Raw genomic sequence first — 14,564 nt, 5'->3', positions numbered from 1 at the left:
ACGTGTGTTGTATGGTAACTTGTTTGTTTTGAAGTAAAATTATTAGTCTTTTATAAAATTATTAGTCTTTTATTAGTCTATTATTAGTCTTTTATAAAATTGGGTTGTTATAAAATTGGGTTGCAAGTTACTACTATATGTTTTTTAAAAAGTCACAAGAACTTGCAACATTTAAAAAAAATTGCATTAGAAAAACTAAAATGTATAAATTTCTCACCCAAATGGCTGACAAGTCACTGGTTTTAAAGGAACATGGTACAAAAATTTTCTTCTGTCTTTGAAAATGCCTGTAATTAGGAAAAAAAAAGTTTGAAATGGTACATTACATGGATAGATATTTACAGCACATTTATTCTATATTCATATATGCTACATATAGGAATATACATTTACAGTAATTTACAAATGCGATTTAAATAGCTTTGTGGCTTTTACAGGTAATAACATCTTTGTATAGAATATCTTCGATGTTGATAAACCCACTCGTTTTCCTAGTTAACCTTCAATGAACAAAAAACATATCTAGAAAAAACAACCAGGCAGAATACATTTAGAGTTTCCAAGGCTAATCTTACTGATAGAGCTCTTGATTATTGAGCTCTTTTTCAACAGCACTGATACAAACCACATATAGGAGAAAAAGCAACCATCTTCAGTGTTTCTAAACATTACAATAAATAAGGCACAAATCTGTCTCATAATCTTACTACCACTAGAAATATTATTTCTAATTGCCATTTCAGTGACTAACATACTTTGGGATCTAAGTTATTTTGCCAATATGTTTGATCTAAGCAGCATAATTACCCATAGCAGTTAAACAAAATATATACAGGTTGTCACAGACCAATGAACACAAACCGAAAACCCCTAAAAGAGACAGTCTGACACTGGGAGTGAAGACTTCTACAGGTTCCTAAGAAATCTTATGCTGGGTAAAAGGGAAAAAGTGAGGAAAATAGAATTGTCAGGAGCCTGCTGGTAGCTCTTTGTAAGTGCAAAATTAATTTTCAAGGAACAACATTAGTGCTCTCCTCTTTTAATAATCATACGTGGCCCAATAAATATATCCCTGATAAATTAAAACATGAGGTTAGCCTCATGTAGCTTTTTTTTTTTTTTTTCCAGTTTAGAAATTTCTAACTTTCTTACAGATGATTTTCTCTAGAAAACAAATATTTATGAAGAGCTTGGTAAAGATGACATTCAGCCATGTGCTGCCTTTTGTGACAAAAAAGAAAAATCTAAGAAAATGTCACCTCCCCTTGTTTGGTATCAAACTGTATAGCAAGCATGAAGTGTGAGTAAAACAGCAGTAATTTGAAGAAACTGTAAATGCAGAATCAATTCCAACACATCTGGGGTCATAAAGAAGTTCTGACTTGTTTTACTTAAGGTTCTTGGCAGTAAAATCACAGGTTGGAAAACAAGTATGAGCTGACACCCTCCCTTATTGAGCCTCAATTCTTCACACTAGTTGAGACAGATCTAAAAGATAAATGACTATACTGCTCAACTCTCAAAAGCTCCCATTTGTGAGCCTGCGAGGGGTGTTTTAGGCTCCTTAAAGGGAAATGTTTAACATATATTTAGTTCCAGAGAGGCTTCCTATTTAATTTAAAACTCATTTAGCAACTTTTTTTTTCCTTAAAAAAAAAAAACAAAAAACACAACACAACAGTTTTCAACAGAAAAGGCACATTCACACAAACTCCTCCTTTGATCTTTCTGAGGACACACTTATCTCAGAATTATCAACGCATCTAAATCACGTCTGCCTGGAATTGGAACTCCTTTGTGCTGGGAAGAGGAAGTTTCAGATGACAAGTCATATACACAAGATGCCACATGTTCCAGAAGTCAGGAGCAGGACTATTCTGGATATTAGAACTGGTCTCAGTTGTTCCACCAAAGAATAACACTGTTCACATTCTGCTGCAGGGCAGGATAATATTTATGGATGAAGGGTAGACAATTATTCTCTGGCAGCAGCTTACAAATTCCACTTAAAGTTTTCTTCAAACCATCGTTTTCATGCTTAGAACAAACTTAGGGCGGCATTCAGGAACAAACAAGTTTGTTCAAAAGGAGTCAACTCTCTTGTTACAAAATCTTTTCTGTGCACTAATATAGGTAAGTTACAGTTACTAAGATATCTAGAATTGTTCTTGGTGCTACTGTACTGCACGAAGTCAGCCAGCTTTGTTGACAACTAGGTACAAGTGGACATCAAGTACATAAGAAATTGTGTTTGAAATGAGGTGTTCCAGAAAAGCAGTTTTAATTTCCCACGATCTACTAAAAAGATTCTTTTTTTTTCCTTGAATGTATTGCAGCAAAGGAAAACATTCAAAATCTGAGATTAAGTATGACCCCCCTTTCAACTTTCTTCTTAAAATCTAGGGGGACGTTTTGAAGAATTGGAATAAAAGTAGTTTAAATGGGATATTCAAACATCCCATTTTGTAATTCCCACTTGCAAATGGAATTCAGGTATAATTCCCCTTAGAGTAACAATGAATGGCTGGTACCTCCTTAACGGTACAATAAAGGCAGACCAAAAAGACCAAAGATCTCAAAAATAACATTAGCAACCACTTAATGATCAATTTTTTTCTACATTAAAGTGGATGATACTTCTCTTGAAGCTGTAGCGAGAGAGAAACAGGAAGATGAGGCTTTTAAACTCCTGTACTGAGTGATGGGGGTCACTATCTAGGTTAGAGCATACAGGGCTGAGACAATTTGAAATGGAAGTGATACTAACGAGGCGCATGAAACAGTTCAGAGCTACCTAGCCCTGTGACAGCAGCGTGTGTATGAAAGGGGAAGTATCCTGGAGCATCAGAACAATCCACCCAAATTGGATTCTTTTATACTCTGTATCATTTCCAAGGCTTCAAAAAGCAGAAGCTGTAAAGAAACCTCTCTCCTCTAAGGCTGTCTGGCAATAATTACTAGCTGTATGTGCGTTTCTGACTTTCTAGATGAATGCTGCTACTGAATTCTAGGTGAAAACATGCAGTGCTTAGAAAGAAGGAGTTCCTCAAAAGACACAGCATATCCCATAAGGAAAAGCAGTAACCAAAAATCCCATTAACCTAACACCCTAATCAGTCTTCACGTAAAGAATCAGCTCAAACTTTAAAACCTTGATTTCACTTTCAGGAACCTCCACAGTACTGGCTTAAAACATTAAAATCATCTGTAATACACTTATCAGTAAGCATATTCCTCACAAATTATTATATAATAAAAGTTACCAGCACCTTCTTATTTTCCCATAAATACAATTTTTAATTGAGAAATTATACATCACTAAAACCTCCTCTTACTGTGGCTGGTATTTGCGAGCTTTAGGATTATAAGCTGAATTCCTACTGTGCTAGACATAAGATAGAGTTCTTGCAGAAGCAGTACAGTCTAACATGATACTAGTGTACCACTAATCAAGTGATTTAAAGTGAGAGGAGACATTACCACAGCAGTTTCCCTGAATTTTCATGACTATATTGATAAAAGAATTGGTTAAGCAATCATTATACGTTAATCAGAAATTGAAGAACTTTAATAGTAACACCCAGAATCAGATTACTGCTTAGAACACTGAAATTACCCTCAGGAGTGCTTTTTGAAGCTTTCAGAGATCTGGGGGGCATCTTTGTCTTGTCAAATTCAAGCAGCAGCTGTCTTTTAATTGGAGGTTCTCCTAGGATAAAAACACAGATTTAGAAACAGATCTCCTTTTTAAGTTCATTTTCTTACCAATACCTTATAACTCAATTAAATTTTTAAATAAAATATTCAAGGAGTCACAGCAAACAGAATTAACAAGTTTTCAGATCATTTTTGTCTCAAACACCCTTTCCCAAGGCGACATTACTTTGGCACATTTGCAGGGTTCTCTTCTGCACAGGATGCTCATGTGGTGCTACCAGGAATGGTTTTAAGACTCCAGATAACGAAGCCTGTTAGACTCTTTTCTAGTCAGTAGGTCTGTTCCCTCCAAATCAAAACCTGCGAGCTTTATCCTATCAGTTTTAGATGGTAAGAGGCTGCGCTTTTAAACCAACAAGTTTTCGTATCAGACTGCCAGTCTCAACATACGTGAAACCTTGGCCTTGCCTACAGGGCACAAAATGGTGAAGACAGAAATACTCATTCTCATTTTCCAATGAAAACAAAACCAATCCACTAGATTTGTGCAGAGAATAAAAAAAAAAAGAGAAAAGGAGATTTCTTCCATAATGTTATGATAAAACAAAACCAAAAAAAAAAAAAAAAACACTTCAAAAATTAAAACCTTCAAAATTAATAATCATAAATTTAGCTTGTACTGTGCATTTAAGGCTGCAAAGTAGAGAAATCATTGTTTGCAGCAAGGAATTCTGTCATTGACAGTAAGGTAAAGAACACCCATTTCTAGAAGACCTGAAAAAATAAATATCAATGTTAAATAGAAAAAAAAAAAAAAACCACAAACAACAAAACAAAAACCAAACAACTATTGTTATGGCATTTAACATATATAAGACTAAGACCTACCAAGTGAGTTTTTTTCCTCGAAGTGCCTCTTCCCAAAAGTCTTATTTTGAAAGCTTTTATCTGATGTTTTGCCACAGAAGGACTGCGCAGAATTAGTCTTTGCTCCAGGATCTGAAAGATGATCTCCTACAGAAGCTTTTTCATTTCCCACAGCGCCATCTTTGAAGTGATTTTTTGGAGTTTGGAACAGCTCATCATTAATTTCCGCTCTAGCGGTAGCGCTGCATGAAACTGCTTCAGACTCTGTTTTCATCCCCAGATTCAGCCCTTTTCTGACAGGTCCAGTCTCTTCTTGCTTAAAGCTATTTTTAAATAATGCCAACTGGCTGTTTTTCTTACTATGTGGTACATACTCAGGCATCTTGAGGTGGTGAGAGCTTGAAAACGACTTCATTTCCTCAGGGTGGATGCTTTTAAAGTCAAGCTCATCGCAGCTTTTGTCAGTTTGGGATTCTGAGATCACGTTACCAGTTTGAGACTTGGTACATTGACCGCTCTCTTTAATTGCATGAAGTTGATCTATAACGCAGAGCTCACTGCTTAAAAATTCATCCGATTCTTTTAGAATTGCCTTTGCTTTCTGATAGGCATTTTCTGAGACCGTTACCTGCTTTCCGCTTGCAGTGCTGAACCCAAAAGCAGGACCTGGAATCATTTTAGTGCTGGCATTTTCCCTCTCTTCTAGCTGCATTTTCCTAGGAAATACCTCTTCAGCAAGTTTTTCAGATTTTTCAGCATCTCCCTCAACCTGAAATTCTTGTAATCCTGATGAATGGCTACTTTCCATCTCAGAAAAGAGCTGCCTAGCTTTCTTTAGTGACTCTTCTGAGAGTTGTACAGGCTTGCCACTTGCTGTACTGAAAAATCCAAGGTTGCCTGTAGAAGAATCTGACTGCTTTATCTGCTTATCTGGCACAGGCACGTGTCCCAGAAGCTCGGTATTCTGTCCAAAGCCTTGCACCTGAGAATTTGGAACAGAAATTTCATCTTCAAACAGGTTTGCATCTTGCTGACCATTTTCACTAGCATTCAGGTTTCCATCAGTGAAATGAGATGCTGCTGAATTCCCCGCTCTTTTTGTAGCATCTAAAAACTTGGTAGAATTAGGACACTCAGCAGGAATGACTAAAGATGAATTTCCAGCAATTTCCGTTTGATTAGTTCTTGATTTGGTTTTCATTTCATGTTTTGCAGATTCACCGTAGTCTTCTTGAAACATTTGTCTGACACGTGCTAACGCGCTTTCCGAAACAAAGACAGCTTTACCTTTTGCTGTACTAAACACGGTTTGTTTCAGACCACCCTTTGGATTTGTATCATTAAAATTAAGTGATGTTTCTTGCAAGCAGGCTAAATTAGTTCCACCTCCAGGAAGGCCAACTTCCGACTGCTTTTGGTGAGCAGTAAGAGCTGTGTCTGCAAAGCACCTGGTATTAGAACAAGGTTGATTTAAATGTTGTACGTCAAATTCCTTGCTGTCGCTGTTCAACTGAGGAAAGTGACTTTGTGAGACACTGCTATAAGCTTTGAGGACAGACTGATCAGATTTGCTACTGTCCTCAGCAAATAAAGTATTTTTCACATCACAAGGCACAGAATTGTCCACAGGGTTACTTGATACCTTCATTGAAGGCAGAGATGTAGCTGACTGCATAGGAAAATCATGTACACTTTCTGATTTATCCTTCTTGTTTGCTGAGCATTCCACATCCATCTCTGCAAACAGTTTTCCATCTTCAGACAAAGAAGTTCTACTTAAAGCTTTACTTTCCCATTCAGAAAGAGATTCTAGTTCTGACTTTCCAGGTTGGACATCAGCTTTTTCATATGCAGCTACCAAATTTCTTTCACTATCTTCACCTATATTAGTGAATGCATCTACTTTAATGCTGTCAAGAATCACAGCTTGCTTAGTGGGACTACTTCCTCTTGTCTGCTTAAATCGAATCCCAGGTTCTTCAGAAATAAGCTTTTTATTACAATTAAGTATTTCCGCATCACATTGAGCAACATTGTCAATATGTAAGTCACAGCCTTTAACGCAGTTTACTCTACATTTCCTGTTCTTTACGTGGTCCTCAAAATTGGCATTATGTTCTTTCCCTAAATCAACATCTTCTTCTGAAAAAAACTGCTCAGCTTTAGCCAAAAATCCATCAGCAATTGTTATTTTCTTGCCACTAGCAGTCTGGAAACCAGTCAGATAACTTCCCTTAACTTCACTTGGTTCAGCATCCACCTCTTGCTCAAAAGGTACTTGATGATGTTGGTAGGAGCCTATTTTTATTCTGCTTTCATTCACGAACAGGCTTTCACCTGTGGTGTCTTCTCCTTCAATATTGATACCAGTTGTCTTTTGTTTATCAGAGTTCTCTGAAACATCTACGTCTCTTTCTCCACAATTTACACTGAGGCCATGTAGAGAATTGTCTAAAGGACCATCAGAATCGGATATAGCATCATCAGAAGTTTGAAATTTCTGGGGCAAGTGTACATCTTTCTGCCTGCTGTCTTCTCCTTTCTCAGCAGGGAACAGGTTTTCCATTTCATCTGATATACTTAAATCACAATGTTCTGCAGTGGCAGTAGCATCTCCTAGACACGTTACATACAGAGAGTCTTCTTGTAAGCTATCTTCAGCTTGGCAATCCCCTGGATTCAAAACTTGTTTGGGAATTTTATGATTCTGGTTCTGTTCTTGAATGGATGTTGGACTGTTTCGCATTCCATAGGCAGAATGCCTAGCATTAGCACGACTGAAATCAACACGTTCATCATCACTTATTAATCTTTCTGTCCAGTTTTCTTTATTTTCCTTTTCGGGTGTACCAACATTCTCTGAATGGCGGGAAACGGAACATGCATGGGAAATCGCACCTATGCTGTTGATGTTTGAAACACCTTTGTTTTCTTTTGTCAGGCACCTAAAAGAATTCCAGTTAGAAGACATCCCCCTGCTGCCCTTTGAATTGCCACATCCAGTATTAGTTTCTGAAGATTTCAATAAATAGTTATCATCCAAGTCCTTGAAAAGCTCTGCAGATCTGGTCAAAGCTGCCTTAGAAATATTTATTTTTTTACCTCCAGCTGAAGTAAAACCTACAAAATTAGAAGCGCTGGCCTGTACAGGTACTGGAAAGCTCTCACCGTCAGATACTCCACTTTCATCTCTGTCTGAGAAAGTAACCTCCTCACTACTTTTATGGAAAAGCACTCTGTTTTCTTTTTCATATTCTACCATTTTACATTCCTCATTTGTGTCTTTCCACATACTACAATACTTGTCATTTCTTACTTGATTTTCAGATTTAAAAGTGCTACAGGGATCAGTATCTTGCCACGATTCAGAATTATTTTCCACATTTGCAGCTCCGTGCATTTCTACAGTTACAATGTCTTGTTTTTCAACAGATTGGATCACGTTACTTTGCCTTCTAAACTGCGTAAATTCAAACTGACTGCCTGTTTCTTCCAAGATACTGGAAATTTCGGCAATTTCAGCTTCTTGGCTTGCTGTCAAAGTCTGATTAAGATCTTGCAAGGAATGCAGACTTCTAGGGAAGTTTTTACACAAATCAACTTTATGTGGAGTAAACTGTGTGCACCTTGTCTGTGAACCAGATAAAGCACTGCCCAATTTGCTTTCCAAATTGGAAGAAAACACATTTTCCTTTTGAACTTGATTTGAAAAATTTCTGCCTCTTTCCACGTAAGAAGCTTCAAAGCATTCATTTTCAATATCTTTGAACAGCATTTTGCTTTTTGCTATACTGTCTTCAGAGAATTTAATCTGCTTATTGGAAGCAGTCTGGAAGCCACCAAAGCTCAGATTTGACCTGCATACATTAACAATTCCCGATGATTTCCCTTCATGCTCTAGGTTCTCATTTGGCTTTTTGTGGGAATATATAGGTGGTACTTGTTTATCTTCTTCAGAAATCACTTCAATTAAAGAATTATCATCTACACAATCCAACAATTCTTCAACAATCTCTACAGCTACTTTATTGCAAGCAGCTGCTTCTGGGCTTTCATCGCTTTTAACTGACCTTGTTTCTTGATTGTCAGCTACATCTCCTGAAAAGGCAGCTACGTCTTTTTTTCCGCATTGTTTTAATTTGATCCTGTCATCTCCTGAACAATTCATTCCCACAGGTGCAAGTACTTGTCTGTGTTCAACTACAGCCAACGGGTCCGTAGCATGCTTTTCATCAGCTGATATTTTACTACAAGAGTCACTGCTGACTCTATTTATGCCGAAGTTGATCTGACTCAAAGTCTTATTGACATCTCTGTTTGTCACAGACGTAGTGTCATGGCACACATCAAGCAAGCAATCATTATTACTAGGAAAAGACTGCACCGGTTGTCCTTTCAGGCTCTGAGGGACAGTAGCTCCATTGTTCACATTACGACTCATAGACGTATCTTCCTCGCCTTTCTCTAAGCAGCAGTCTTCAGGAAACAATCTGGAACGTTTTCTTGCCATTAGGCATGCTGCACTTAGAACCTTTCGTTTTATATTTGAAATTCTTTCACTATTTAAAGAATCTGTTGTATCTTCTTTCTGATGGTTGGATACTTCTAAGCATTTTAATGAGGTAGCAGGTTGATACTCTCTGGTGTCTTTCCCCAAGTTCCTCAGCTCTTGTTGTTTCAGCCTACTGTCGAAGGATGAGTTATCCTCTAGATCCTTTTTTACAGAAGTGCTCAAGTTATCTTCCTTGATATTCAGTTGCCTCTCAGCACAAAGCAAAGAGTCTACAAGAAGAGACGTTAGAAAAAAAGATACATTAATAAAACAGTCCTCATTTATTCTAACAAATGCAAATTCAAATTGTCATATAATTTTGTCGCATAAGATCATTTCTATATATGCCTAATGCTGGTAGCATTCATAGGTTTTCAAGTGTGAATGCCTCAACAAGACTGGTGATTGGTCTCATCTAATCATGTTCTAGTAACCTGAAACAAATGAGTAGCCTGCAGTTAATGCCATCAGTTTAAAAAAAAAGAATTCTTAGTTGTAATGAAATTTGAAGAGATGGGCTTCCATTCTTCGTGTCTCAACTTAAGGACTTGTTTCAGACATAAAGAGAAGTACTTCTGTTCTTAATATTAAATAATTCTTCTAGTTGAGTAACAGCTTTTAAAAATAGGAGTACATACTCGCTTTCATTATGTTTTTTTTTTTGTTTTGTTTTTTGTTTGTTTTTTTTGTTTGTTTGTTTTTTTTGTTTTTTAATATTTTGTGCTTCTGGAAGAACCAAATCAACAGAATTAAATCCTCTAATTTTAGGAAAAATAACAATCACAATTTTAACATTCTTCATGATCTCCTAGAAGACAGGATGGCCCTTAACATTCTGGATGTCTGAACAGCATTGACAAAGACAACTAAAACTCATCAATTAGAATAATGGCTCAAATTGGAGGTTTCTATTCCAGAAACTAATCTAAAAGTGAAACAGGTAATTAGCACCAGACTACTCGAAAACATTTATGCTATCTTGTCATTATAACTGACCAATCCCATACCCTCATTACCAAATTAATCAGCTGCAGGTTTACTTTATCACAAATACCAGATTTTACATTTAGACAAAATTATTTAATCTAAAATATTTACAAAGAAGCTATTTAGTAGAGAAGTCTCCAAAAAAACGCTAAGAAAAGCTTAATGACATACCTGGGTCACCATCTGTGGCCACATGACAACCTTGAAATTCATGTGAATCAGCTTCCAATTGAGGTAACATAAGATCAGCAGGTAATTCAGAGGTTACTTCTTTCTGTATTTTTTCTTCCTGATACAGCAAAGTATTGTTTATTGTATAAATAAATCTCTTGGATTTGTTTTTCAGTCTGGAGAGCATATTCAGGCTTTTAAAGCCAGATTTGGTAAGAGTGTTCTCACTGCTTGTGAAATGTAGGTCGCTGCAATTATCTGGAGATGAGGTACTACGCACTAGTGGGTGAGACAGAACATCCGTTACGACAGATTTAGAAGTTGCTTTGACACACTTGGAAAAGCTGCTGTTGTAGACCACAGAATACTCCATGACATTTGTACTTTGGATTAAAAAAGAATTGCAGTTTATAAAGCTCATTTTGGAAACCTTCTCAGCTGCATGTCCTTTAACTAACTCTGGATTCAGATGCACAGATCTTACTGGAGTTACTTCTGCTGTTGGGTTGTTTCCAGTTTCTTGCATTTCCTCGTGCTCATCTGACAAACTGGCATTCAAGAGCTGCTGTGCATTTTTCAAGCCCAAAGTATTGAGTAAAGATGTTTCTACAGCATCATCCTTGGCCATCAGGGCTGTTTTCTCTTTTACATCTTTGTCCGTACATAAATCAATGGATGGAGAGCTACACGTAGACATTTCCAGATGAGTTACATCAAGACCAGATAAGTTCAGCTGAGACCACTGGCTTGATGAAGATAACACATCATCTTTCACAAGCTTCTCATTCTCACATGATTTCTCCATTCTATTATCTTGCACGTTTCCTGTGATCCTAAGCAAATCCAGTTCTTTTTCATGTCCTATTAAACAGGCATCTTTACTATCCCCTGTATCTTCATCAGCATTTTGGGATAAATAATCCTTCATTTCGATAGGGTGGCTTTTTTCAGCCCCGTTACCCATTTCCACTTCCTGAGAAATGCCAGTCTTTCTTCTAACAGGCTGCTCGGAAGGAACATCCCCCTCTCCTTGTGCTTCATCTCTTTTTGTTTCACATTTGTCTATTGCATCCAGAGCACGTGGCAGCAGCAGCAGAGTTTTGCTGGATTCAGCAGGCACGGTGAGTGTATCCTCAAAGCTATCCATCTCCCCAAAAAAGCCATCTAGCATCTCCGACTCTAGTTTAAAGAAGATGAGGAAAGGAAATTAGTAAAAATTAAGTTTTAGGGAATAACTTAATAACAGCATTGCATTTTTACAGGTAAATACAGCTTTCAATTTTAGGATAATTACCTGTACTCAGAATTCAGTTTGGAAAGATAAATGTGCATGTCTTTAAAGTCAGTTACTCTCCAACCTCTGTTAAAGAGAGGAGACAGTAACCAAGTGATGTGTGTAGATGTGCCGGCCTACTGAGGACCATGGTGCTGGTGAAAGTTTCCAAAATTAAACTTAGCTGCCTCAAAACTTTTTTTTTCTGCCCTATAGACAGGAGAGTGAGTAGAAAACTTCTCAAGATACACATCTAGATTTCTTCCTCTCAAATTTATACCAAATGGTAGGCGACAAACATGTTAAAACACTGCCTATTTTTTGGGTTAACTGGTGGTTCAGGGAACTGTTATTTAAGGATGATTCTACTACACTGTATTTTTTGTTTTGATATAGAATAGCGTAGTGTCTAGAAGGATTTAGAAAAAAAAACTTATGGTTTAGATTTTCACAAACTCCAAATGACTGGTACAAATATTAGAAAAACAATGAGAATTTCTTCTTCTTGTAATGAAATATTATAAAGAAGAGGGAAAAAAACCCTGAACTCTATTTCACAGACAGCATTAAAGTCTTACATATCAAAATAAAACACCTTCTCAAATGTATGAAACTATGCCTACCTATCAAAATGTTTCACATTCAGAAAAGATAGTTAGGTTTTATTTTGAAGGTACTTTTAAAGGCTAGAAAACTTTTTCCATATCAAAGACGTATGTAGAAACATCCTTGTCCTCTGTTTTCCTTAGGCACAAAACCAGTAACTTCACTTCTGGCATAAGCATTTTTTTTAGGTACAATTTCTATGATTCAGAACTACTTTCTCTTGTAGAAATGTTAAATAAACTAGTATCTGAAAGCTTTTCCATTTGGAGATCCATAGATGATTTCCCAGTCCTTGGTCTCACCCCCACCTAACTGCAATGCACTCCACTGATGGCTTATGCCTATGGCCACTGGCATAAAGCCGCCTTTCCCAGCACATCCCCTGAGCAGTTTCTCATTCTCTTTACTTTCTGTTTTCACGGGAGGGGCAGAAAGTATCTAAACAAGATCTCAAAAAGAAGCAAATAGTTTGGGAGTGCATGTCCTTTTCCCTTGTTAAAGTACATTCCGCTGGAGTAACTTTTGTCCACATCCTTTCATCCTGTAATCATTTGTCAAAGTTCTCCAAGAAGACCCATTTGTACTACTTTTTTTTTTTTTTTTACTTAAATGGAAGCCATTACCTGTAATAGAAAAAGAAAGCCACGGCTATCTGAAAGATTATGAAGATAATGGTTGTACACTGAATAACCTGATGCCAGAGAGGGAAAAAAAAAAGCAACCACACACACAAAACAAAACAAAAAACAAACAAGCAAACAAACAAAAAAACAGGGATGATCATTTTCACTTACAAATTCACTGGAGTGTCAGGGAAAAAAGTCACCCCCAAAAACTAGGACTGAAAAGCAGAATTCTTTTTTTTTTTTTTCCCTCCATTAAGTGTCCTAACTAGGCGATAACTACTTAATGTGTTTTCTCAGAGCCTCTCTTTCTGGAGAAATACAACACTCAAGGGAAAAAAAGAGGCTTAAGCATTAGAAATTAGGAATGTTTCTATTCTGGACTAATTTATTGACTGTCAGAACAGTCCTATTTTGAGTTTAAATCCTCAGAAGTAGAGTATTAAATCCACTTCTCCTACTTCATTAATAGTTGCAGACACTGAGGTGGATAGACAACACCATTTACTCTGATCAGGGTTATGAAGGGAGCGATGTAATTTTGTTCTTTGAATTAAATGCTATGAACTCTTAGGCAACAGGCCAGGGTAAAACATTACAGATTTTTATGCTTCCCATTAGCTTTTCAATTTTTATATCTTCCCAGACAACATACACATTACTAAAGTTGCAAAAAACACGTACAACAAAGCTGTACATTCTGCTATAAAGGCCAGATGCCTAGAGCTGAGTGTTACAACGACAAATCCTAGGCTTACTTGAACTAGCAATATGAACCTTAGGGATTAATGACGGTGTTATAAACAAATAGAGAAGACCACGTGCGTATTTAGATGTTTAGCTCCTTTTGTGAAAATCTGAAGTATTGATAAATGACAGAACACATCTTGCATCTCTTGCTACGCATTACATGTAAATCAGTTTACATCAGGAAAGAAAAATGTTTTCCTCTTTCCCCAGGTGTTTCCCCAAAAAATACATTAAAAGTCTTTTAAATATTTGGTAGTTCTTATACATTGGTCTGAGTGCATATACTCGTTCTCACTGTTACTAAAGACCTAACTGGTACAATATAAATAATCTCTTTGACTGAAAGAAAACATATTCCTAATAAAACTCCTTTTTTTTTCATGGTAATACAACAGTAGTCCAGAGAAAACCAACATTTGAAAGCTACAGACGTGGAGATCCAAGCTATCCTTTTTTTTTTTTACATTGCATCTTTGAGTGCTGAGTTAACTATTCTCAAGGAGAAGATAAAGAGCCATTTGCAGAAGTTGTTTTGTACTTAGATGAAACAGAAACTATCTTCTTCCTCTTATTTTTAACTATTTACATTATTGTCACCAGGCTTCTCTAATGTATTATGGCGTTTAATAACACATTTTGGAATGCAGCACAGGAGATTAATTAGTCCTTTAGTTCTAAAAGCATTTTACTGACTACAAATGGCTTGAATATGTTTACTACCACCCCAATTTTTTTCTCAGCATGCTTGAACCTACAACACAAGAGGAGGAGCATGTATCGCTCCCCAAGCCACAATGCTTCCTGAACCCAGCATTCTCAGCCCTCCTTGTCCAATGCTAACCTGATTATTTATGTCACAATTCTCACATTTACCACTGAAAAATGTTTTTAGGGCATTCCTTTCAGTTAAGGAGGAGACATACCATCCCAATGATACATCATACCATCTAGCCTGTGTCAATCTCTACAACACCCTTTTACATCCAGATGTGCTTAATAAATTTCCTTGTTAATATTCATTCCTTCTGCCACCATTTCAACAAAGTCAAAAAGTTCAAACTAGAGCATGTATTTTCCA

The 14,564-nt window shown here is 36.8% G+C and overlaps 1 protein-coding gene across 3 annotated transcripts in view; it reads right to left on the bottom strand.

Moving 5' to 3' along the window:
* The window catches only part of BRCA2 (BRCA2 DNA repair associated), a 37,653-nt gene that overhangs the window by 14,663 nt on the left and 8,426 nt on the right, over positions 1-14,564 (bottom strand). For 2 of the 3 annotated variants that reach the window (XR_014318705.1, XM_082774327.1), the window contains exons 10-13: positions 10,235-11,413; positions 4,546-9,306; positions 3,617-3,709; positions 218-287 (exon numbers count right to left, since the gene is read on the bottom strand). Coding sequence is in view for 2 of the 3 variants with exons in the window: in XM_082774327.1 (XP_082630453.1) it covers positions 218-287; positions 3,617-3,709; positions 4,546-9,306; positions 10,235-11,413 (6,103 nt within the window). In the remaining variant the exon portion in view is untranslated. The remainder of the gene's footprint in view (positions 1-217; positions 288-3,616; positions 3,710-4,545; positions 9,307-10,234; positions 11,414-14,564) is intronic. The other variant, XM_082774328.1, reaches the window with a different exon arrangement.

The sequence above is a fragment of the Aythya marila genome, assembly GCF_965140915.1.
Source record: "Aythya marila genome assembly, chromosome: 1".
Classification (NCBI taxonomy): domain Eukaryota; kingdom Metazoa; phylum Chordata; class Aves; order Anseriformes; family Anatidae; genus Aythya; species Aythya marila.
Note: the sequence above shows the minus strand (reverse complement) of the source record. Positions and strands in the feature narration are given on the sequence as shown.